At 33.6% G+C, this 22,957-nt stretch overlaps 1 protein-coding gene across 1 annotated transcript in view; it reads right to left on the bottom strand.

Moving 5' to 3' along the window:
* The window catches only part of LOC124355899 (ATP-binding cassette sub-family A member 2-like), a 93,181-nt gene that overhangs the window by 14,832 nt on the left and 55,392 nt on the right, over positions 1-22,957 (bottom strand). Inside the window, 4 exon segments of the mRNA XM_046807053.1 lie at positions 79-385; positions 8,031-8,254; positions 9,707-9,875; positions 10,883-10,995. Coding sequence (XP_046663009.1) covers positions 79-385; positions 8,031-8,254; positions 9,707-9,875; positions 10,883-10,995 — 813 coding nt within the window.

Here is a 22,957-nt window from a genome sequence, read left to right on the forward strand (position 1 = left end):
AACAAGAATTTTTAACAATATGTTTGACAGCTATTATTTTCCTATTTGAATTGTGTATGGACTTTTCTTCAGACTTACCCATTTTTCCTGAGTGTGTCACAGTTTGCTCAACATCAAGTATCCAGATGGCAATAACAACAAAGATTATGGCAACTAGGTAAAATATGAAATCCAGGAGAAAGTGACTGTGCCAATAGACAAATGGGGAGATTCCAGTCATTAACTGTAGCTGTTTGGCGTTGTTGGCTCGCTCTAGGAGAGGTTGAGAGATAAATCTGCCAGAGATGATCATGAGACCACAAGCCAGTAACACCCACCTTACTGCTGCTGTCACAGTGTTCATCCCCATGGCTAACTGCATCTTCCTTGGATCACAGAGGTCTTCCTGTAAGAACAATATAAAAAAAAGTTTATTCTCATTTTGCAACAAAACTTAGAATTTTAAACATTGTTTTCTTAATGACCAGAAACTTATTTGCTTATAAACCTTTTACTACCTGGCAATTTGACCATGACATTGGCTGATTAATACATGGGGTGTAGAGGGGGATTCAGACGCATGCGCCACCATCGCACCATTTTTGTGTGGACTGTTCTTATTATATTCGAACCTCTATATTTTATAGTAGTCTCACTTCATGAGTAAATAAATGAATAACTTCAATGAAGTATTGCTATTTTTATTGTTTTATTTGATTACATTTATATCACATATTTAAAACTAACAGCATTAACATCTTTTTCTTCTTACTCATATGTAAAAAGCTGATTAGTTTTAACAAAATATCTTGATTATAACATTTATTGAAAACACTAAACTACAAGAAATTAATATTGTTCATTTTTTACCGTTCTGGTTCTTTGTATTATATACTGTATATATATAATTATATTCAAGGTGTTCACAAAAGGGTGTCACAAACTTCTGTGGCTGATAGTAGTCATAATTTTAAACAAACATGTTATATAAATATACATGGAGAAATGTTTCGTTAAGTTGCTAACCACCCTTTTTGTATTTTTTATAAAAAATTTATTATCTTTTTATGGAAGCAGTATACATGTTGTATTTGGATAGGCAACAGCTGTTTTACATAGGTTATACAAATTTTACAAGATAGTAATTAATTATTTTTAAATTTTTATAACAATTCCAACGGTACTTTTTTCAAAGAAATCCGTCAAGGCATAAGCGAGCATGACCACTTTACAGACACGTTTGCACAAGCAGGGAGTGCCAAACATGTCTTAGTTGAGAGGTATCAGTTAAAACTAGAAAAAAGCCATAGAAAAGTATAAAATTCACGAAAATTCTGAAACTCACAAAGAAAGTATCTAGAAACTGGCCTCCTCCTCTATTCTGAGTGTAATAGTTCAGTTAAATAAACAAATGATTACCGATAAGAAGAAGGCTCTTGTCCTATGGCTATTTTAACTTCATTACAGTTCTTATGCTGCCAAGGTCTAGCTATCCGTAGACATGAAGAGCTTAGCTCTAACTTTCGGCAACTACTCGATTTGAGACTAAATGACATTCCTAAGCTTAAGGATTACAAATGGTTGTCTCATGACACTCGAAATGAAATAATCCAACTATTATCAGACACTGTTCTGCACACTGTTGTACAAGAAATTTTTAAAATGCGAGTACTTTGCAATTTTGCTTGACAAAACAACTGTCATTTCAATTAAAGAGCAAGTTGTGATTTGCATTTGTGCTGTAAGTAATGATCTCGATATTAATGAGAACTTTATTGGTTTATATGAAACCACAAGCACAAAAGCTATAACTTTGTTTGAAATAGTAAAGGACATTGTTCTGTGACTTCCAATCGACTAGTTACAAGGTCAGTGCTATGATGGGGCATCAAATACAAGTGGCGAATCCAAAGGTCTGCAGAAATTAATTACTGATTTGCAGCCTTTGGTCACTTATATGACTGTGCTTGCACCCTCGCTAAACTTAGCTGTAGAAGACAGTTTAAGAAAACTTCTGTCATGAACGAAACGATGAGTCTTGCAAAAGAGTTGATGAATACGATAAGATCATAACAAAAATAAATATATTAAAAATCATAAATTATGATGATAAACCTAATTCAACAAATCTGCGTCCACTTTGTCCAACAAGGTGGACAATGAGATTAAGCAGCATTTTCAGAATAATAAAGACCTATAGCAACATTTTGATGTTTTTGGAAACATAAATGCTATCCCAAGAAGAAAATTCAGGTTCCGCTTAAAAAGGTTCTGGGTTTCATGACAATATGATTCACTTCAAGACATTTTCTTCCTTTCACTGTTTTGTCACATGATGGATCCTGTAGAGGAAGTCAACATCAGTGTTACAGAGGTGGAATCAAAGCTAGAGTCCCTAAATCTTTGAAGAAAAGTGTGCTGAGTTTGAAAGATTCTGGGATAATTGTCTAAACATAAAGCCTGACAGTGGTGAAGAGACTGAAATACCTTGCTAGAAGCTTTCATACCAAAGAAGATTCATAAACTTCACAGCTCATGAGTTCAAAATCCTGGAGGATTGTTTCCAAAGAATTTAAATTGATTTAATTGTCGCTATCAAAAATTGTGTTAATGAGAGGTATCGATCTACTGCACTACATAAAGTATTACTGGTGGAGAAAAAGTGTGTCTCAGCTGTCAATAATAGGGGTGTAAATAACATTAAACTGGAGGAAGCGAGGGAATTCTTCGCAAATGACTTGAATATTGGGAATGCAGCCCCATCTGCCAATGTTAGAGAACATCGCCAGAAAGAGAAATGAATCATTAAATATAATGAATGTATTAGAAAACTTATGGTCGATGATGAAACAGTGCATGAACTTCTACGCAACTTTGAAGCTTTTACGAGTTGTTCTGGTGACGACTGCATCAGACGAAAGGTCATTCAGACCACTTTGTAGACTATTATCATACCTGAAGTCAACAATGGGGTAGAAGAGACACAACAATATTGCAGTTCTCAATGCCCATCAGAACACACAACAATATTGCAGTTCTAAATGCCCATCAGAACGTATTGGACAACTTGGATCTGAGACCAATCATAAACGATTTTATTAAAGACAACTCTGTGTGACGGATGACATTCACATTCTTCAAAGACTAAACTGTCTAATCATAATATTCTACATATATGACATATTAAACATAAATATGTAAATAAAAAAATTATTATTTGTTCAACTTTGTTTATATGTTAATTACAAATTATGTTAATATTATTTTTATTTTTACCCTCAAAACGAGCCTGTAATAACCTACCTTAGATAAAATGTTGTCATAGGAGATCCAAACCACATTCTGAGATTAAAAATTGTTTATTTGTCAATTTACAAAATGTTTTGAGTTGACAAAACTTAAAATTGAAAAAAAGATAATCTGGCCAAAAGTAAACATTTGAGCAAAAATAATAGTCTAAAAGGAAAGTAAAGTTATGTTTAAGTATTATTTCAATTGGTAAACTCACCTAAACTATGAAAGGAACCCTATTAATATTCTGTACTGTACTAGTCTAAAGTATTTTGTATGACTTAACAATTTTTGTTATCAGGAAGGGCTTGAAACAACTTAGTACTACTGCCTGAGATGATAATTTTTCATATAGGTATATGTATGTTGCATATAGGTATACGTATGATATTGTATGTTGCATATAGTCACACATAGGCTATATTCCAAATAATGTGCACGCACCATCCCAGGACTCCCACCCAGTGATCCTACAGTTCTGCAACCCAAAATAATTGTTATAAGTTAGCGCCTATGGTGGTATTGCATGTACATTTATAATATATGAAAGAGTGATTAGAAACTTCAGGTAGTGCAGCTGGAGTGGTTGTATCAAATCGAATGACTGGAATATCTCAACTGCTTGTAGAGTATAAAGGATGTTTTATGTATTACATACAATGTGTCAGTAGTATTGTTTGTACATTTATAATATATGAAAGAGTGATTAGAACTTCAGGGAGTGCAGCTGGAGTAGTTGTATCAAATCGAATGACTGGAATATCTCAACTGCTTGTAGAGTATAAAGGATGTTTTATGTATTACATACAATGTGTCAGTAGTATTGTTTGTACATTTATAATATATGAAAGAGTGATTAGAACTTCAGGGAGTGCAGCTGGAGTAGTTGTATCAAATCGAATGACTGGAATATCTCAACTGCTTGTAGAGTATAAAGATGTTTTATGTATTACATACAATGTGTCAGTATATTGTTTGTACATTTATAATATACAGGGGTGCTGAAAAGTCCCGGGACGGTCTAATAACTTTTGAACTAATTACAATATAAGAACCAAAATTTACATCAAGCTTTTGCTCATATAAAACTATTATTTTATGCATTTCACCATGATATCCTGCTTATGGGGGACGTCCCGCTAGGGGTTGGTGAAAATTCTTAAATAGAAGCATAGGTCGAGTCGTACATCAAATTAAAGCTCTTTTTAATTAGAAACATTTTGGCGAAAATCTGACGTAAAACAGTTGACGCATTACAAAATGGCGGACACTCAAAGATTATAAAATACAGAATTTTTCAAATGCAAACATTCTGGCTGTTAGAGAAAACTGAGACACTTAATCTTTTATTTTATTTCTTTTACTTCAAATCACTTACCAAAACAGTAACAAATGTTCAAAGTGTTTGCCTTCAGTTTGCTGACAATATCCCAATCGATTGTAGAACGCTAATATCGCATTGTTTATCTGGAAATTCCTTATCAGCAGGTAAGGTTATTACCTTCCTTATCTGGAAGGTAATCAGCTGGAGCAAACAAGACCAAAAAGACAACAATGAAATTGCCAGCTGACAGATACAGTTGTTTTATCAACTCAGTCACTTAGAAGTCTTCAAGCCCTAATTTTGCAAGTAGTTTCAGTAGTGCTAGTTTATTTTGCTATGGCGCTTTCCGAGAGAGAAAGAATAACTTTATTAATGATGCGCGGGTTTGGTGACCGTATTAGATTATGTGATGAGGTAAGGCATCTGTTTAATGATACTTTTCCCAATAGACCTCCAATTTCAAAATCTACTGTGGGAAGGACAATACAGCGGTTTGAACAGACAGGAAACATTGCAGATCTCCCTAGATCCGGAAGGCCCAAGACCGCGACCAATGAGGACAAGGCTTTAGACGTTTTACAGTGTTTTGTTGAGAACCCACATGAATCGATTGTCTCAATAGCACAACAACAAGGAATTAGTCGATATTCAGTCTCAGATATTTTAAAAACTAATAGTTACAAAGGATATACAGCTAAATTGGTGCAGGAACTAAGCGAAGACGACTTTGATCGTAGAATCGAGTTTTGCGAAGTTATGATGAATAAAATCAATGAAAACTTGGGATTTTTAGCAAACATTGTATTTACTGATGAGTCAACATTTTGCTTGAATGGTACAGTAAACTGCCACAATTGCCGCTATTGGAGCGATACAAACCCACATTGGATGATACAAACACATACTCAGCATCCAGAAAAGTTAAATGTTTGGGCCGGTATTGTGGGGCGGCATGTGGTAGGGCCATTCTTTGTAGAGGGAAATTTAAACTCTGCAGTGTATTTAGCATTACTCCAAAACCAGATAATTCCTGAAATTCAATGTGTTTCCGGTGATAATTTTGAAAATATTATCTGGTTTCAGCAAGATGGAGCCCCTCCACATTATGGCGTACATGTAAGACATTTTTTAGACAATGTCTTTCCACATAAGTGGATTGGTAGAAGGGGAACAATAAAATGGCCTGCCCGTTCTCCAGATTTGTCCCCTTTAGACTACTTCTTTTGGGGCTGCCTCAAAGAAAAGTGTTTAAAACAAAACCTCAAAATTTGGATGAGATGAGAAACTGTATTGTAAGAGAAGCTCAGGGTGTTCCTGTCCAAGCTTTAAACAATGCGATATCAGCGTTCTACAATCGATTGGGATATTGTCAGCAAACTGAAGGCAAACACTTTGAACATTTGTTATAACTGTTTTGGTAAGTGATTTGAAGTAAAAGAAGTAAAATAAAAGATTAAGTGTCTCAGTTTGCTCTAACAACCAGAATGTTTGCATTTGAAAAATTCTGTATTTTATAATCTTTGAGTGTCCGCCATTTTGTAATGCGTCAACTGTTTTACGTCAGATTTTCGCCAAAATGTTTCTAATTAAAAAGAGCTTTAATTTGATGTACGACTCGACCTATGCTTCTATTTAAGAATTTTCACCAACCCCTAGCGGGACGTCCCCCATAAGCAGGATATCATGGTGAAATGCATAAAATAATAGTTTTATATGAGCAAAAGCTTGATGTAAATTTTGGTTCTTATATTGTAATTAGTTCAAAAGTTATTAGACCGTCCCGGGACTTTTCAGCACCCCTGTATGAAAGAGTGATTAGAACTTCAGGGAGTGCAGCTGGAGTGGTTGTATCAAATCGAATGACTGAAATAACTCAACTGCTTGTAGAGTATAAAGGATGTTTTATGTATTACATACAATGTGTCAGTAGTATTGTTTGTACATTTATAATATATGAAAGAGTGATTAGAACTTCAGGGAGTGCAGCTGGAGTAGTTGTATCAAATCGAATGACTGAAATTACTCAACTGCTTGTAGAGTATAAAGGATGTTTTATGTATTACATACAATGTGTCAGTAGTATTGTTTGTACATTTATAATATATGGAAGAGTGATTAGAACTTCAGGGAGTGCAGCTGGAGTAGTTGTATCAAATCGAATGACTGAAATAACTCAACTGCTTGTAGAGTATAGTTTTTATTACATACAATGTTCTAATGTGTGTGTGCGTGCATTGTGTGTATGGAATATTCTGTAGATATTTCTCATAACTTCATACATTTTAATATTTTTTTCTAAAAGTGCTTCAAACTACAGATGCTCGTAGTTAGGTATACATTTGAAATGCCCAAATTTTGACATTGGGTTAAACATTGGTTTGGATTAAGCAAAACACGCATAATATTTTTTAATACAGTTCAAAGATGCTTAATATACCTTCTGTACATGTGTATGAGTTGCCTTTGGAATTATATCTAGCAGATATCGAAATAAACTGAGGGTCCTGAAATTACAAGCTTTTTTAAAAATAACCTTCTTCTTACTACATTGAGCTTAAAAGCGTATTGTATACTAAATTACTAAAACAAGTTGGACAAACCAGTGATCAGCAATTAGGATTACTAATAGAAACTTACTATGCATCCAATTTATCCACCTGAGTATAGCAAAATATCAATAACAATTTGTTAACATGTTCACAATGACGGCTTATTTCCTGACTTTAATTTGCCATCAAATTTTCAATAATAATAGAAAAAAATAGTATTTTTGAAACATTTCAGTAAAACGAGAAAAGTATATAGGCTTCACAATATTGTAAAAAAATTATTTTAATATATCTTTTCAATTTATCTCTGTGTAGTCCACCAAGGGGCTAAAAGATTAATTTACCTTAAAAATTAAGCAATAGTGTTCCTGAAGGGGTACTTTTTTAAGCATGTGACCAAATTGTTCAAACCACCAAGATATGCAAACAATAAATACACAATAAGGACATGCATGGTAACAAGTACTTCATCAGGCGCACAACGCACTTTACAAAAGCCTGGTGTGTACCCGACTGGGTACATGGCGGCAGTTTTAAAAAAATCGCATGTACCTGATGGGGTACACGTCGTTATAAACGTTTTAAAGTCTCATTTATAACACTTACATTGTATGGTTTCTTGTGCAACCATAAAACAGATCACACTGTGTAATGCACATTTGATAGGGTCTTCAGTTTTAACACACTTCTTAACTCTATAACTGTTCAGTAAACATCTAAAGCAAATCCAACTTCTATTTGACTGAAGTGGATATATACATATAACACTCATTGGATATGGAAATACATTATTATTAATGTTTACCTCTTTTACATTGGTTTACATAATCTAGTCAATGATTCAGTCTTAAATATGAAAGTCTTATTGTTACATTAGGCTACTGTACCTTATCTGAAAACTGATTCCCAATGAAGGGATGGTTGACTACATTAATTGAGCTTGAGGGATTGAAAGCCTTGAGGATTGTGTTGGTGATGAGATTCAAGGATATTGGGGCAGAGTGAATGGCCACGGCATTGTACAGTGCTGTGACATAGCTACGATTGAACTCTGCTGCCACCACAGCCTTCCGGTAATATGACTTGTCCTCTTCTAGCCTGGCAATCAAACCTATAAAATATAGGAGTGTGTTTAGCTGTATTTGGTTCAAAACAAATCTAAAACGAATATTGAATTTACAAATAAAAGAAACTTGTATTGCAATAATTTTGTTTATTGTAAACACAACGAATGTTGTTTATTAAGAACCTGACTGGGCCTTCTTAAAATCGAGCCATTGTCTGCCTATCTGCCAATGTTGATAACTCATGATAGAAAGATTCTAGAAACTTTAGACATAGGTTTTTTTTAATCCAAGAAAGAAGTGTATTAATGTGGGGTCAAATGGTAGTCTGTTGGTCTGTACTTTTGATATAAAAATCCCAGGGACTTAAAACTTGGTATATGGGTTCCTTTTCGTCCAAGGATGAACACTATTGATTTTAGGATAAAACAGTAAAAAGACAGTCATTGTCTCTGTCTGTGTAATAACTATGTCCATTCAGTCAGTTCTTTCGGTACTCCATTGCAACAATTTATGGCATGAAAAACAAAAATTGTAATAGAACAAGTGCACAAAATATATGGATTTTAGCTATTTATTATAAGACAGACCATTTTTAAGATCAGAAGTATGACATTATATCTTAATTGCCATTTGTCTGCACCTGCGATTTTAATATTATTAAATCATACATAGTAAAAACAATTAACCTTTTATTTTATTTGCCCACTTCAATATATATATATTTCTATTAATTTGGAATTTTTGTAATCAAGAAAAAAAGCCATGTTTAACACTCTAAAACAGCCTGATACTACAGTAAAAATTTAACACAACATGTAGGGGTTAACCATGCGCCTGGCGGGAAACATGATAGTCTAAGATACTCATTAAAGTGCAAAACCACATTAAACAAACCAACAAGACAGGCAAACAATAAAAACACAATAGGGAAATACATAGCAATGTGTACCCCATTGGGCGCACAACATGCTTTAAGAAAGCACAGCGTGTAGCAGATTGGGTACACAACGGCAATTGTAAAAGATCATGTGTACCCGATGGGGTAAACATCTTCACGAATGTGTTAAAGACCTTTTCAATATAGATTTACATTGTTCAATACATTTCTCATCTCAAGCTGGGGTCAGTTTAATGCTATTTATAGTTTTTTTGTTCCCAAAGCTTTGCCTGGGATTGTATTTTAACATGATTCTAATGTTGTACATCCTTCCAAGCCTAATTTTTTTTGTAATTCCAACACATAATGCGTGTGTAAAAAGACTATAGCGATTCAGGTAGCTGTTATAATGATTAAGATGACATTGCATTAAAACCATGAACAGGAGTAAATAATAGAAATAAGGGAAATTTAAGAAAACTTGAATATTTTACACATGAAAGTGGTAAATAAACTAAGAATGTTGTTTTGTTATGGAAATTAAACCATTCTGGACACCTTGGTTAATATTGCCAGAAAACTCATCAGTGCTGCTCCCCTGGTTGTTGACAAGGTCATTATACACTCTGACTGTCTCCTCCGTGATCTTGTTGTGGGTGAAGGTGATTGGCACCACTGTCTCCCCGTACAAACCCAAGGTTCATCTCAAAGCTACCATCAGTCCTGTCGTCTTCCACCCACAGTCCTCCACCCAGCACAAGCATCAAGGACAACAGTGGTATCAAACCCTGTAACACACAAGATACATTTCAACATAGAGTTTTATAGGACAATGAACTTTCAAATTGAAGCTACTGAAATACCACATTTATATAGTTTAAAGAAAAGCTATGGATAGACTGGATGCAGCCTTGTTACACTATATTAAATTATACATTTTGATAACAGGTATGTTGGATCTTGATTGTGTCAGGTTACAACAAATGCTTTTTATGTACTGTCTGTGTCATGTTTTATTTATTTTTTTTATTTTCTTCATTATGCAACCCCTTGATTGCCAACATCTTGCTTACATCACACTTAATAAATGTTTCCCACAATGCCAAACAAACACTTTAACACTGTAAAGGTACACTAGTATTTTATACAATAAAACGTGTTGATGATTAGATTTCCCCAGAACAAGTTAAATGGACTGAGTTTTGAAGATTCATTCAAAGATTAAAATAAATGTATTTCAGATAAAGTAGTAAAAAAATGGTTCATTACCAGGACATTTTGTACTTTAAACACATCTTGAAAACTTGGTTTTCAAACACTTAAATTATAGAAATACATCTTGCTTAGTGAGAGATTTAAAAGCTACAATGTTACAAATGGTCTAGTGAATAACATTTAAAGATTCGGTTCAAAAAGTATCTAGTTCATACCCTTCAGGAAACCCCCAATATAAATATACTTTGAAATTCCCTATAACAAATCAAGATCAAAGATCCTTTGACAATTTGATTAATAGTGTCAAATGTAGTTCACTTAAAGAATACACTTTGAGACAGTACTGTATATTTCTATGGTAAAATGCAGTATGTGTTGAATATTTATTGTTGTTGGTTCACAATATTGCTTTTAGTAGAACACATGTAATAATTATTTTTAATATTGTGCAAATTCATATTGTGGCATTTCCATTAGTGCCAACATTTTCAAGAAAAAACCATTCAACATACTTTCCAACAACCCACAGGAACAAAATGTTGTTTATGACAATACCTGTCAGTTCACAGAATAAACTTACAAATATCAAACTGCTTAGCCAAGTCCGAAAGAAAACGAGCATCTTCTTGATGTTGAGAGCCTTCATCTGTTGCAGAGTCAGTTGCCATCCTTCTAAGCGTACTTTTGTATTAACTGAAACACACAAATATACAATTTAACACAGCCTATAGTATTTCTTTCTCTTGGGTTTTGTGAAACACTTTCCAAGAAATATATACAGAAAACTAATCTGATAATAAATTATTATCTTTCCTAAACATGACTAAAATTAAAGGATAACAGGATTTCGGACATTTGCCATTGTTACAGGTTATAAAAGGTATAACACAATGTTTCGAGGATTGGAATATATCCTCTTCATCAGGTGGGAAAGGTATTAATAAATACAAAAATAAAGAACAGAAAGAAATAAAGAAGCCAAAGAAAAGGGTTCAAATGTACCCAAAAGCTGATTAGACTTCAGTCCAGGTGTTGTCACTGCACAGGATGCAAGTCCAAACATCTTTCTGTTCTTTATTTTTGTATGTATTAATACCTCCCACACCTGACAACGAGAATAGATTATAATCCTCAAAACGTGTTATACCTTTTATAACATGTAATGATGGCAAATGTCAAAAATCCTGTTATCCTTTCAAACCTTCCATTGTCAATAACAAACTTTAAACAAAAAATTACTGAAATGCTATAAACATCATTTAGTTAAAGTAAAAAATTAAGTTTAGTATCTCGTGCTAATGTAGATTTTTAATTTGACAAATGTGAATGGAATTTCACTATTTATTGAAAAAATTCTAAATTGTACACAATTTTTTAAGAATATAAAATTTATCCAGGGATTATACACTTAACACTGGTAGTAATTTGGTAAAGATGGACTTACTAAAATAATAAGACAAACTTAGTGAACAAAGCAAGTGTTGCTGAATCAGGTTATATTTATCCCCTCTCCCTGTGCTCTGAGCTGGGGAGTGCATCTTGATGTGTGTCTCATCACCTTCTGGAACCTGAGGACATTTATCTTCCCAATCTGGTTTCTACAACTGGTGAGTGATAAAATAATCTCTTGCTGTCCCACCTCCCAAAGCAGCTGGTCCTTCATTAACTTTTAATAAAATTAATAATAATCCCAACACGATTATTACTTGAACACATGGACTCAATCTTCACATTTTTTTCCTTATGTCTGTCTCAAAGACAGCTTTGAAGGCTTTGGACTCTGGTGTGCCTAACCCCAAACTTCTCTGGGATTGTTACAAGATTGCTTCTCCTCTCGATATGATCAACAAAGTTACTATTTGTTGGATTTCGGGTCAGGTGGGGATCATGAGAAATGAAAGAACTTGTGCTTGTGCTATCTAATAATACATCTTTTTAGTGTAGCCTAAGTACTCTTTATCCAATATGTCGGTTATGCAGTAAGCGAGAAAAATTGTAGAATACTTGCAATTCTACGATCAAGTGTTAGGGATTATTATGCAATCTTTAGCACCTTAAACAATAATGGTGGGTTTCCTCTGGAAGACCTGTTTCAGCGTTTTGTGGCATCCTGAAATAGCTAAGACTTCCATTTCATACTTCTGGGGTGTGCAATATGAATATGTTCTTAAAGCTAAGTACTCGGAAATAGGCAGCCCATTAGAAGAAAAGTGGGGTCCACTTACTCCAGATAACAAAATTTGGGAAATGGTGTTTTTGTTTCTCTGATTTCAATATGAAAATCTTAGCATCTAAACTTTACTTTAAAATATGCTGGCTCTCCACAACAAGGCCTAAATATTAAAATGTTAAGTTATGTACAGCTGAGGTAACTCTCTCAATGTATTATCTCTGCTGTCCTCAACTCTTGTGAATAATAGTATTTCTTCACCGGTACAGGGCTTTAATACACCAAACACTAACAAAATTATTTTGATGCAAAAATTAGTGAATGAGTGCAATCATGTTACAAGAGAGCCTCAGGCTGAAAATAGTTATTTTTTTAAGGAAAAACAAACACCATGTAACAAAGCCTTAGTCAATAGCAATAGTCTATCATATGAAGCAAATAAGAATCATAATAACCATATTAACAATTATTTTGGTATGTTTTTGAATGTTCAAGGGCTCAGAAACAAAACATTACTGTTAGAGACCTCTTTAACTAATGTTTCAAATTTAATTTTCATTTGTTTATCAGAGCATTGGCTTAACCCTACTGAATTACCATCATCTTTCCCAAGTGGGTTTAGTTGCATCTCAGCCTATTGTCAGAATTTTCATAGTAGAGGTGGTTGCCTGATCTTTGTAAATGATCAAGTTCAGTCAAGACCATGTGATGTGAATGGTTTCTGCATAGAATTTCATTTTGAATGTTGTGCAGTTTTTGTAGATGGATTAAAAGTTTTAATAATATCTTTATACCACTCCACAGCAGGCGATTACAATATTTTTCTTGAAACCCTGGAAAATTTGCTTTCTTATACATCTAAGTGGCCAAACTATACTGTCATAGTCGGTGGGGACATAAATATTAATTTTGATGTAAATAGAAATAAAAAATCTGTCAAAAGTATGCTCAACATCCTTCGACAACATAATTTTTATCACTTGAACAACAACTCTACACGAGGTCATAACTGCTTAGATAATGTTTTTGTTAACTGTCATAGAAAATATGTTTTGTCATGTAATGTAGTTCCTTTTATTTTCTCAGACCATGATGCAATTTTAATTAATCTGACAAATAAAATTTATGACAAATATGAGGACACTTTAGCTGTTAAATTTGACTCCAACTATAAAACAGTCTCTTTTCCAAAAACTGCAATCAATGAATTAGCCATTAGATTAGCTTCATATGATTGGCTGAACCTGATCTCTCATTGTATTTCAGGTAAATACAATGCAGAGTTAGTATTTGAAGTAATATTTTCTATTTTAGTAGTTAATAATATCAAATTTCTACAAAAAATTAAAATAGTTAAGTTTAGAAAAAATTATGCACAAATAAAAAATAAGTGGTTCAACAATGAATTGTCTTCCATGAGGGATAGACTTTTCTTTTTAAAGTCACTGAATGGAGATTCTACCAGCAATGAGCTTCAGCAACATATTAAGACCTTACAAAGAGAATATTGTAGGCTAAGCAAAACCCAACAAAGTCATATTTTAATTTCCCAAAAGATTTACAACAAATTAATAGGTCTAGTTAATAAGTATTCTGTAAATATTTTTAAAACTAAGCTATATAACTGGTTAATACAGAACCCATTTTATGAACTTTCAGAGTTTTTTAGTATTAATGATATATATTTCTAGATTGTCTAATTGCATATTCCAATTTGTTAATCTAGTGGTTTAAAGCTTTCATCTGTATACTGGAATTATGTTTTATTTAACATCAAACCTAAAATATATGTACAGTATTTTTATATTTTTATATATTAGAGTAATATCTCTTTTGACTATGCCACTTAGGTGTATTTATGACTTTGTCAATGCATTTTGTAAAATGACAATAAACATTATTCTATTCTATTCTATTCTATTCTAGACAAGCAATAGTAGATGCTAATATGTCATACAATTCTGAACTTATAGAGTCCAGTAATAATAAGTGTAAGGCAGCATGGAGAATAATAAATAATAACATAGAAAATGGTAGTAAAGTAACAAATGGTATACCTCCTGATGACTTTAATGATTTCTTTATAAATTCCGTGAAAAATATTAAACAAAAAATAAATATGTCAAAACATGCTCCGAGCACTCAAGATCTTGTTCGGAAACATTTCATTCCATCTTTCTCATTTACTTGGAAACATATATCTCCCAATGACATAATAAATGCTGCCAAGCGTCTGAGTAACTCCAATAGCTGTGATATATATGATATGTCAAATTTTCTTATAAAACAGGTGATAACAACTTTAGCCAAACCTTTTTCATACTGTTTGAACCTCTGCCTACTTGAGGGAGTTTTCCCAAATAAACTTAAAATAGCTCGTATTTGTCCTATTTATAAGAAGGGGCCCAAGAACGAGCCAAATAGTTACCGCCCAGTATCTGTTATACCAATACTGTCAAAATTATTTGAAATTTTGGTATACGATCAAATTAGCATTTTTTTGGAAAGTAATGGCTTCTTGAGTATGTCACAATTTGGCTTTAGGTCAGGAAAAAGCACCTTTGATGCAATAGACAGCCTTGTTAAATTTGTGCTAAATGCTTTTGAAAACAAAGACTTTGCTCAGGCCACTCTCTGTGACTTGAGCAGGGCGTTTGATTGTGTAAATCACAATGACATCCTTATGAAATTAAAATATTATGGATTAAGTGAGAATGTTGTTAGTTTTTTTGAATCATACTTAAATAATCGTAGACAGAAGGTATTTGCCGAGGGAATGTGGTCAGGAGAGCTCTTGGTTGAGTATAGAGTTCCTCAAGGCTCTGTTCTCGGACCACTTTTGTTTTTGGTAGCTATCAATGACTTACCTTTCTCAGTCAATTCAAAAACTATATTATATGCAGACGACACAACCATTTTAAGTAGTAGTAATGATCTGAATGAATTGAAACAAATTTCAATGGAATCCATTCAACAAGCATCATTGTGGTTTAACTCCAATGGAAATTTTGTTGAATGAAAACAAGACACAGCATATAGTTTTTAGCCTCAGACAAGTAAATTACAATATTTATTCTGATATTAAATTGTTGGATAATGTAAAGTTGTTGGGTGTTTGTGTGGATGATCGTTTAACATGGGGACCCCACATTGATCACCTATCAGCTAAGCTCTCCAGGATTGTTTACCTCTTAGGACGTCTCACGTGTTGTGTGCACACTGATTACCTCAGAACTGCATATTTTGCTTTCTTTCAATCAGTGCTCAGATATGGCCTTGTTCTATGGGGAAACTGCAGTAGGATATCAGAAATTTTTACTATACAAAAAAAGCCATTAGAATTATTGCACGTTGTGAACCATTAGCTCACTGTAAACCAATTTTTATTGCAAATAAAATTCAAACAATATTTAACTTATATATATTTGATATTGTACTCTACATACTCAAACATCCTGAACCTCTGAAGACATACAGTGACAGACATATGTATAACACCAGAAATAAAGAAAATGTATCCATAGAATTTTATAGACTAAACAAAACTAATAATAGTCACACAGTTATTGCTTTGAAAGTATACAACTTTTTAAGACCACTTATCTTGAAATATAGTTTTAATGAATTTAAACAAAAATTGTATTCCTGGCTTTTAGTCAATCCATTTTATTCATTGAAAGAATTTTTTGACTGTGGAACTGTTAGTTTCTAGACATAACTTATTTAGTTTAATGATTAGATTTTAAATGTTAATGTCATGGTTTTTTATTTATACAAACTATATTAGAAAATTTATCAATGTTATATAATTCTGTTGTTGTAATTTCTGAGGCTGTGTTTTACTTGTTGTTGTTATTTGTTACATACCTGTTTTAATTTGTTATTTATTTATTTATATTTTAAAATAATTTACATTGTGGCGTGACTGTTTTGGCAACTTCATGTTTTGGGTACAAAATTTTCCTTGTTTAGACTTATGCTAATTTTTATATTATATACATGACTTGTGTCGATGCTCGTGTAAGCTCTATGACAATAAAAAAAGTAGCAGTCGTGGGACTGCCGATAGAAGTGAAAACGGAACTATTAAATTGAGAGTAATTAAAACTATATGCAAAAATTATATGAAATTTTTTATGTTTTTAAGTTGAACTTCCCACGTGGTCAATTTAACTTTACTTATGTATTCTACACTCTAATACTTAATGTACAACGCGTCACATTTACAATTACAGATGTACTGCTACTATAACGTATTGTTGACGTGACTCACAAAATTATACTTATCCAAAAAGCGTCCAACGCGCACATAATACAGTCAGAAATAGTCGATGTATTAGTGAAAGTTTTATAATAAACATCGGTGATTCTGAGACCAGCGATAGTGAAGAGGATAGTGACGCCAGTGATGTGGAGGAACTCGCCGCTCCATTGTAAAAAAGTACTGTAGGTATTAAAGAATATTATTTTAATGCAAAAAAGTTCAATGCAATCATTATACTTGTTGTAATTGCTCAATATTAATAGTTAGTTAAACATAGAATACAAGTGAGTAAACACCGAGTGAACAACAGTGAGTTGAACACCGTTGTAAATAATACAGTTATTGCTACGGATAAAGTATATAATTGCAATAACAATTAAACCCACAATATTTTTAAAACTAATAAATTAGTTAAATTAACTTGGTTCTTTCGTAAAGGTATTTTTATTGCACAATAAACTAATTTATTGAGTTAATACGGTATCAATGAGCCAATGCGCCAACTACAGTTCCGGCAGAAACGTTCACTCATCACTTCATACGCTACTACAGGCTAAACTAAACTTCCAATAAAAAATGATAAATTACAAAAAAAATATTCATCTATTTTCACACAACTTTCTCGCTGACAAATTTTGTCTGACCAAAAAATAAAAAAAATCCTCGCTTACTACTTTTTTTTTGTCATTGTAAACGCTATGTAAAATGTAAACAATAATCAAAATTATTTCGAAAATTTTTTTAATATTTAAAAATGTAACCAATAGATTGCCAATATTAAGAGCTTTAATTTGACACATCTTACAGAATTGTACGACATTGGCTTCACTTTTAAATCGTGAGAGGAAGCCGTAAAGGTCACTGATTTTCGCAGTCTGTTTTCATACTCCGCCGGGACAGTTTTAACACAGCGAGACTGACTTTTTCATGCAGGTTAGTAGTCCGCGGCCAAGTCTACGGTTAAATAAAAATATAAGAAATTAAGACAGCCATTTTCTGCATAACTTGCTTGATTAGCTACAACATTAATTGCTTTTTTAGATTTTCAATTTCTAGCCGGAGGGCTTCAGCCTCTTGTTGTTTTTGCACTACTATCTTAGCCCTTTTTTGCGTAAGGTTGTTGATAGTAGCCTGAATTCTCTTCCTGGTTTCCTCCTTACCAGCAGCTGCCACATTTGCCTTCCTTTGGTCTGCGAGGTATTCCGGCTCTGGGTCTGATGACATTCCATGATTATCTTCTTATCAATGTCGATATTATTTGCTCCACCAGCTCTCTTGATCTCCTCATAGACATGGTATTGGGAAATAAACGACCTCTCTAGAAGGTTGTCATCTAAGATTTCTTTATTAATTGAGAAACCTCGGTCCACAAAAGCATTTCCATAACTTAAAATCTTCTTGATTGACGCTTTAAATTTATCGGAGGCATTGTTTTTCAAGAGATTTTTTCCTCCAGAAATTGTCTGCATGCTCGTAAGCTTTGAGAAGAGTTTTTGAATGTTCCCTACTAACCATCGAGTTCACCTCTTTCAGGATTCGGTCACATGTATTTACCTTGATCCAATTGCTCCTGTGTGATATTTCAAGAGCACTTTTCAGTCTCTTCAGAGCAGTGTCGGTTTTGTGATCCATAAGGGATGGCTCATAAAGTGTTACAGCTAGGCACAGGTCACTTTTCAGCGGAGATTTAAGCTGAAGTTTTGTGCACATTGCTTTCAGAAAAACAACACACTCTGACTTAAACTTAAGTAGCTCTTGCTTATCACATTTCACTTTTTTTACTTCACCTTTCACACCAAAACTAAACTCAAAATTTTTTGGTTCAATCAAGGTGTTTTTATTTTTTTAATTCTACTTTGATTGGAGGAGAAACCTCAGAGAGGGCAGTTTTTTAAATAAAAACTATACTTAATAAGTCGTGCAACAGAACTGACAAGTCGGTGTACAAAAATGGTACCAATGGTTCATCGGCTTGGTACTTTGTCAAAAATGGCTTGAAAATATTAGAGATGTAACTGAAAAATGCTAGTTTAGCAGTCAATAACTTATCACCTAGTGTACTGGCGATAACCTTATAGCAATGAACCTTATATCAGGTGGTTTGGGAACACCAGGGTCCTTCTCCAAATGGGTCTTGTATTCATTCAAGAGAGGCACCATTTTGATAGCTGCACACTCTCCACTAAGCAACCACCTCACGGCACAAAATTTGGGGAGCATGATGTCTGAATTTGTTACTTGTACACAACATTCCCTTCTGGCAGGAACATCTTCAAAAAAATTGTAGAGAGCCCTAAGAAATTTAACTAGATCCCACTTAGCCCCTGATTTGAACACATTGTTGAGGATGTGCAAACCACAGGTAATAAATAAAAAATATAGGATCATCATCATTATTCTCAGTCTGAAGTTCCTACTCCAGATCTTTCACAAACTTTAAATTTACATTAAGTCTATCAATAGACAATGAGAAATGTTTTTTCTACATTTATGTGCTTTGATTGACTTCTGAATTTTAAAATCAAATTGCTCCCAGTGCTTTTAGTCAAAGAAGCAGAGGTGAAATATCTTGTGGTCACTTTATCACTTACAGGATCCCAATACCTTAGTGCAATACCCATTTACTGTTCTGGCTAACTTTATTCATGCTTTCGTTCCATATAGAAACAAAGGCAGATGATTCCTGGGCTTCCTTGTCCAGTAGGTCTTGAAAATACTCAACAATACTAAAGTTCACCAAATAACCAATTTTAGTATGCTCAAGTGAAATTTTTCCTGCGATCTGACTATCCGTAAACATTGACTCAAACACTTTGGATGCAACTCCTGCTAGCAGGAAAACCAGCCTAAAACAGCTACCACAAAATTTTTCAGGACCAACTTTTGAATTTCAATGACTTTCCATGACCTACTTTATTTCCATGACTTTACCGGAATTCCGGAAGCGTGGCCACCCTTTATGTATATTGCGATAGAGTTAAATAATGACAGAGTTTTGGAGTTAGACTTGCATCATAACTAAAGTAATGTTAAATGCAATTTACTACACACTGATCTCCCCACAAATCACTTCGATTTCAAAATCGATAATTAATTATGAGAGTTTACAGCCTTATATATGGCATTTATCTTAGTCAGTTGAAATATTTAAGAAACTTATTCTACAAATCAAAATAAAACATTGTCTTCTTCAAAGCCTTTGTCCACCAAATCACCGGAATCATGTGCTTCCAAATTCAGCCACAGAGATCATTGTAAAATATTCATATTTAATATGTTTATTGTGTAATTGTTGAAATTAGTAACTATGGTTATTACACATTCAGCAAAACATCATTCTAAATTCCAAGTTAGTGTGACCTATACATAAAATCTGAAGTATTAGTAAAACATTCACTGGAGGAAAAACCTACAGTCCACAATAAATATACTACACCTATAAATGTTCCATCCGGGTCTGAGATATTTGTTCAATATTTTGAATATTCTAAAATCGGCTAAGCTGAAACGAACACTTTAAATGTCAGTGAGCGGCCAGGACATCAACCCATGCAGCAAAAATTCTCTGTTGATAAAGAAGATTTTAACTGACACCAACACTAAATGTCAGTGAGCGACTGGGACATCAACCCATGCAGCTGAAATTGTCTGTTGATAAAGAAGATTTTAACTGACACCAACACTAAATGTCAGTGAGCAGCCGGGACATCAACCCATGCAGCTGAAATTGTCTGTTGATAAAGAAGATTTTAACTGACACCAACACTCTAAATGTCAGTGAGCGACTGGGACATCAACCCATGCAGCTGAAATTGTCTGTTGATAAAGAAGATTTTAACTGACACCAACACTAAATGTCAGTGAGCAGCCGGGACATCAACCCATGCAGCAAAAATTCTCTGTTGATAAAGAAGATTTTAACTGACACCAACACTAAATGTCAGTGAGCGACTGGGACATCAACCCATGCAGCTGAAATTCTCCGTTGATAAAGAAGATTTTAACTGACACCAACACTAAATGTCAGTGAGCAGCCGGGACATCAACCCATGCAGCTGAAATTGTCTGTTGATAAAGAAGATTTTAAACACCCTCTAAATCTGTCCTTAGGCCCGGACTTCAATGAAAGCACCAGAACTCATATCATTAACAAATTACTTGCACAACAAACAATGTTTTCCCCAGTGTAAACTTTTCACTAACCCCCTAAAATTTTGGTAATTTACTGTTTATAACTAATTCTTAAATTCTGTAATAGCTTAGTGGACTCAAGTATTGCCTGTACTTGGGGGGTGGCGGAGGGTAGCTCGCAAATAAAAATGTTGATAATATTTCTTGTTTTTATTTACAACACTAGTATGAAACTAAAAATGAAATATCTGAGTTTAATGAACCAAAAATTAAAAAAAAACAGTAGCAGTCGTGGGACTGCCGATAGAAGTGAAAACGGAACTATTAAGTTGAGAGTAATTAAAACTATATGCAAAAATTATACAGATGTACTGCTACTATAACGTATTGTTGACGTGACTCACAAAATTATACTTATCCAAAAAGCGTCCAACGCGCACATAATACAGTCAGAAATAGTCGATGTATTAGTGAAAGTTTTATAATAAACATCGGTGATTCTGAGACCAGTGATAGTGAAGAGGATAGTGACGCCAGTGATGTGGAGGAACTCGCCGCTCCATTGTAAAAAAGTACTGTAGGTATTAAAGAATATTATTTTAATGCAAAAAAGTTCAATGCAATCATTATACTTGTTGTAATTGCTCAATATTAATAGTTAGTTAAACATAGAATACAAGTGAGTAAACACCGAGTGAACAATAGTGAGTTGAACACCGTTGTAAATAATACAGTTATTGCTACGGATAAAGTATATAATTGCAATAACAATTAAACCCACAATATTTTTAAAACTAATAAATTAGTTAAATTAACTTGGTTCTTTCGTAAAGGTATTTTTATTGCACAATAAACTAATTTATTGAGTTAATACGGTATCAATGAGCCAATGCGCCAACTACAGTTCCGGCAGAAACGTTCACTCATCACTTCATACGCTACTACAGGCTAAACTAAACTTCCAATAAAAAATGATAAATTACAAAAAAAAAATATTCATCTATTTTCACACAACTTTCTCGCTGACAAATTTTGTCTGACCAAAAAATAAAAAAAATCCTCGCTTACTACTTTTTTCTTGTCATTGTAAACGCTATGTAAAATGTAAACAATAATCAAAATTATTTCGAAATTTTTTTTAATATTTAAAAATGTAACCAATAGATTGCCAATATTAAGAGCTTTAATTTGACGCATCTTATAGAATTGTACGACATTGGCTTCACTTTTAAATCGTGAGAGGAAGCCGTAAAGGTCACTGATTTTCGCAGTCTGTTTTCATACTCCGCCGGGACAGTTTTAACACAGCGAGACTGACTTTTTCATGCAGGTTAGTAGTCCGCGGCCAAGTCTACGGTTAAAAAACACAGCGAGACTGACTTTTTCATGCAGGTTAGTATCATTAGCATGTCGGTGACGCGAACCGAGGATTTTACCCTCTACCAAAACGCTCAACGCGCCTAAAGAAGTTTTCACTTCAATAAACGAATTCTTATTCTTATTCTTATTAGCCTATCACTGTTCAGTATCATTTATATTTGGCTCATGGATTAGTGTAAATTAATTTTTTGAATTATTTATAAGCTTATTATTACAGCTGATAACTATCAGCTGGTCACAAACAGCTGTGTTAGGTCATTATCGGTTTACTTTCTGTTAGTTTCTCTACTAGAACCTCGCTTTTCAACAGCCTTTAATTAATCATTTTACATACTTTTTGTGTAAATTTATTGTGAATTATAGTGTTTCTTTGAAATGCCTTACACAAATTAAGAAGCATTTCAATGTTAATGGTGTTGGGTGAATGTTTTCAGAACTACTCAGCTTCAGCGTATCTCTATGCTGAACACTATCCAGACAGAGAACTTCAATCGCGAAAGGACTTTCAAGGACTTGCTTGTCGTGTGCATGAAAAAGGACAGATGCGACTAAACAAAAATAAAGGAAAGACACTGGCTAGGTCTATAACAAGTAATAGGGCAGCCGAAGTTTTAGCAGCTGTTCAACTCAATCCAACTGACTCATCTAGGAGAGTTGCTCTTGAATCTAGTGTGAGCCAAAGGTCAGTATTGAGGATTTTGAAAGACGAT

Source organism: Homalodisca vitripennis, chromosome 2, assembly GCF_021130785.1.
Source record: "Homalodisca vitripennis isolate AUS2020 chromosome 2, UT_GWSS_2.1, whole genome shotgun sequence".
Classification (NCBI taxonomy): Eukaryota; Metazoa; Arthropoda; class Insecta; order Hemiptera; family Cicadellidae; genus Homalodisca; species Homalodisca vitripennis.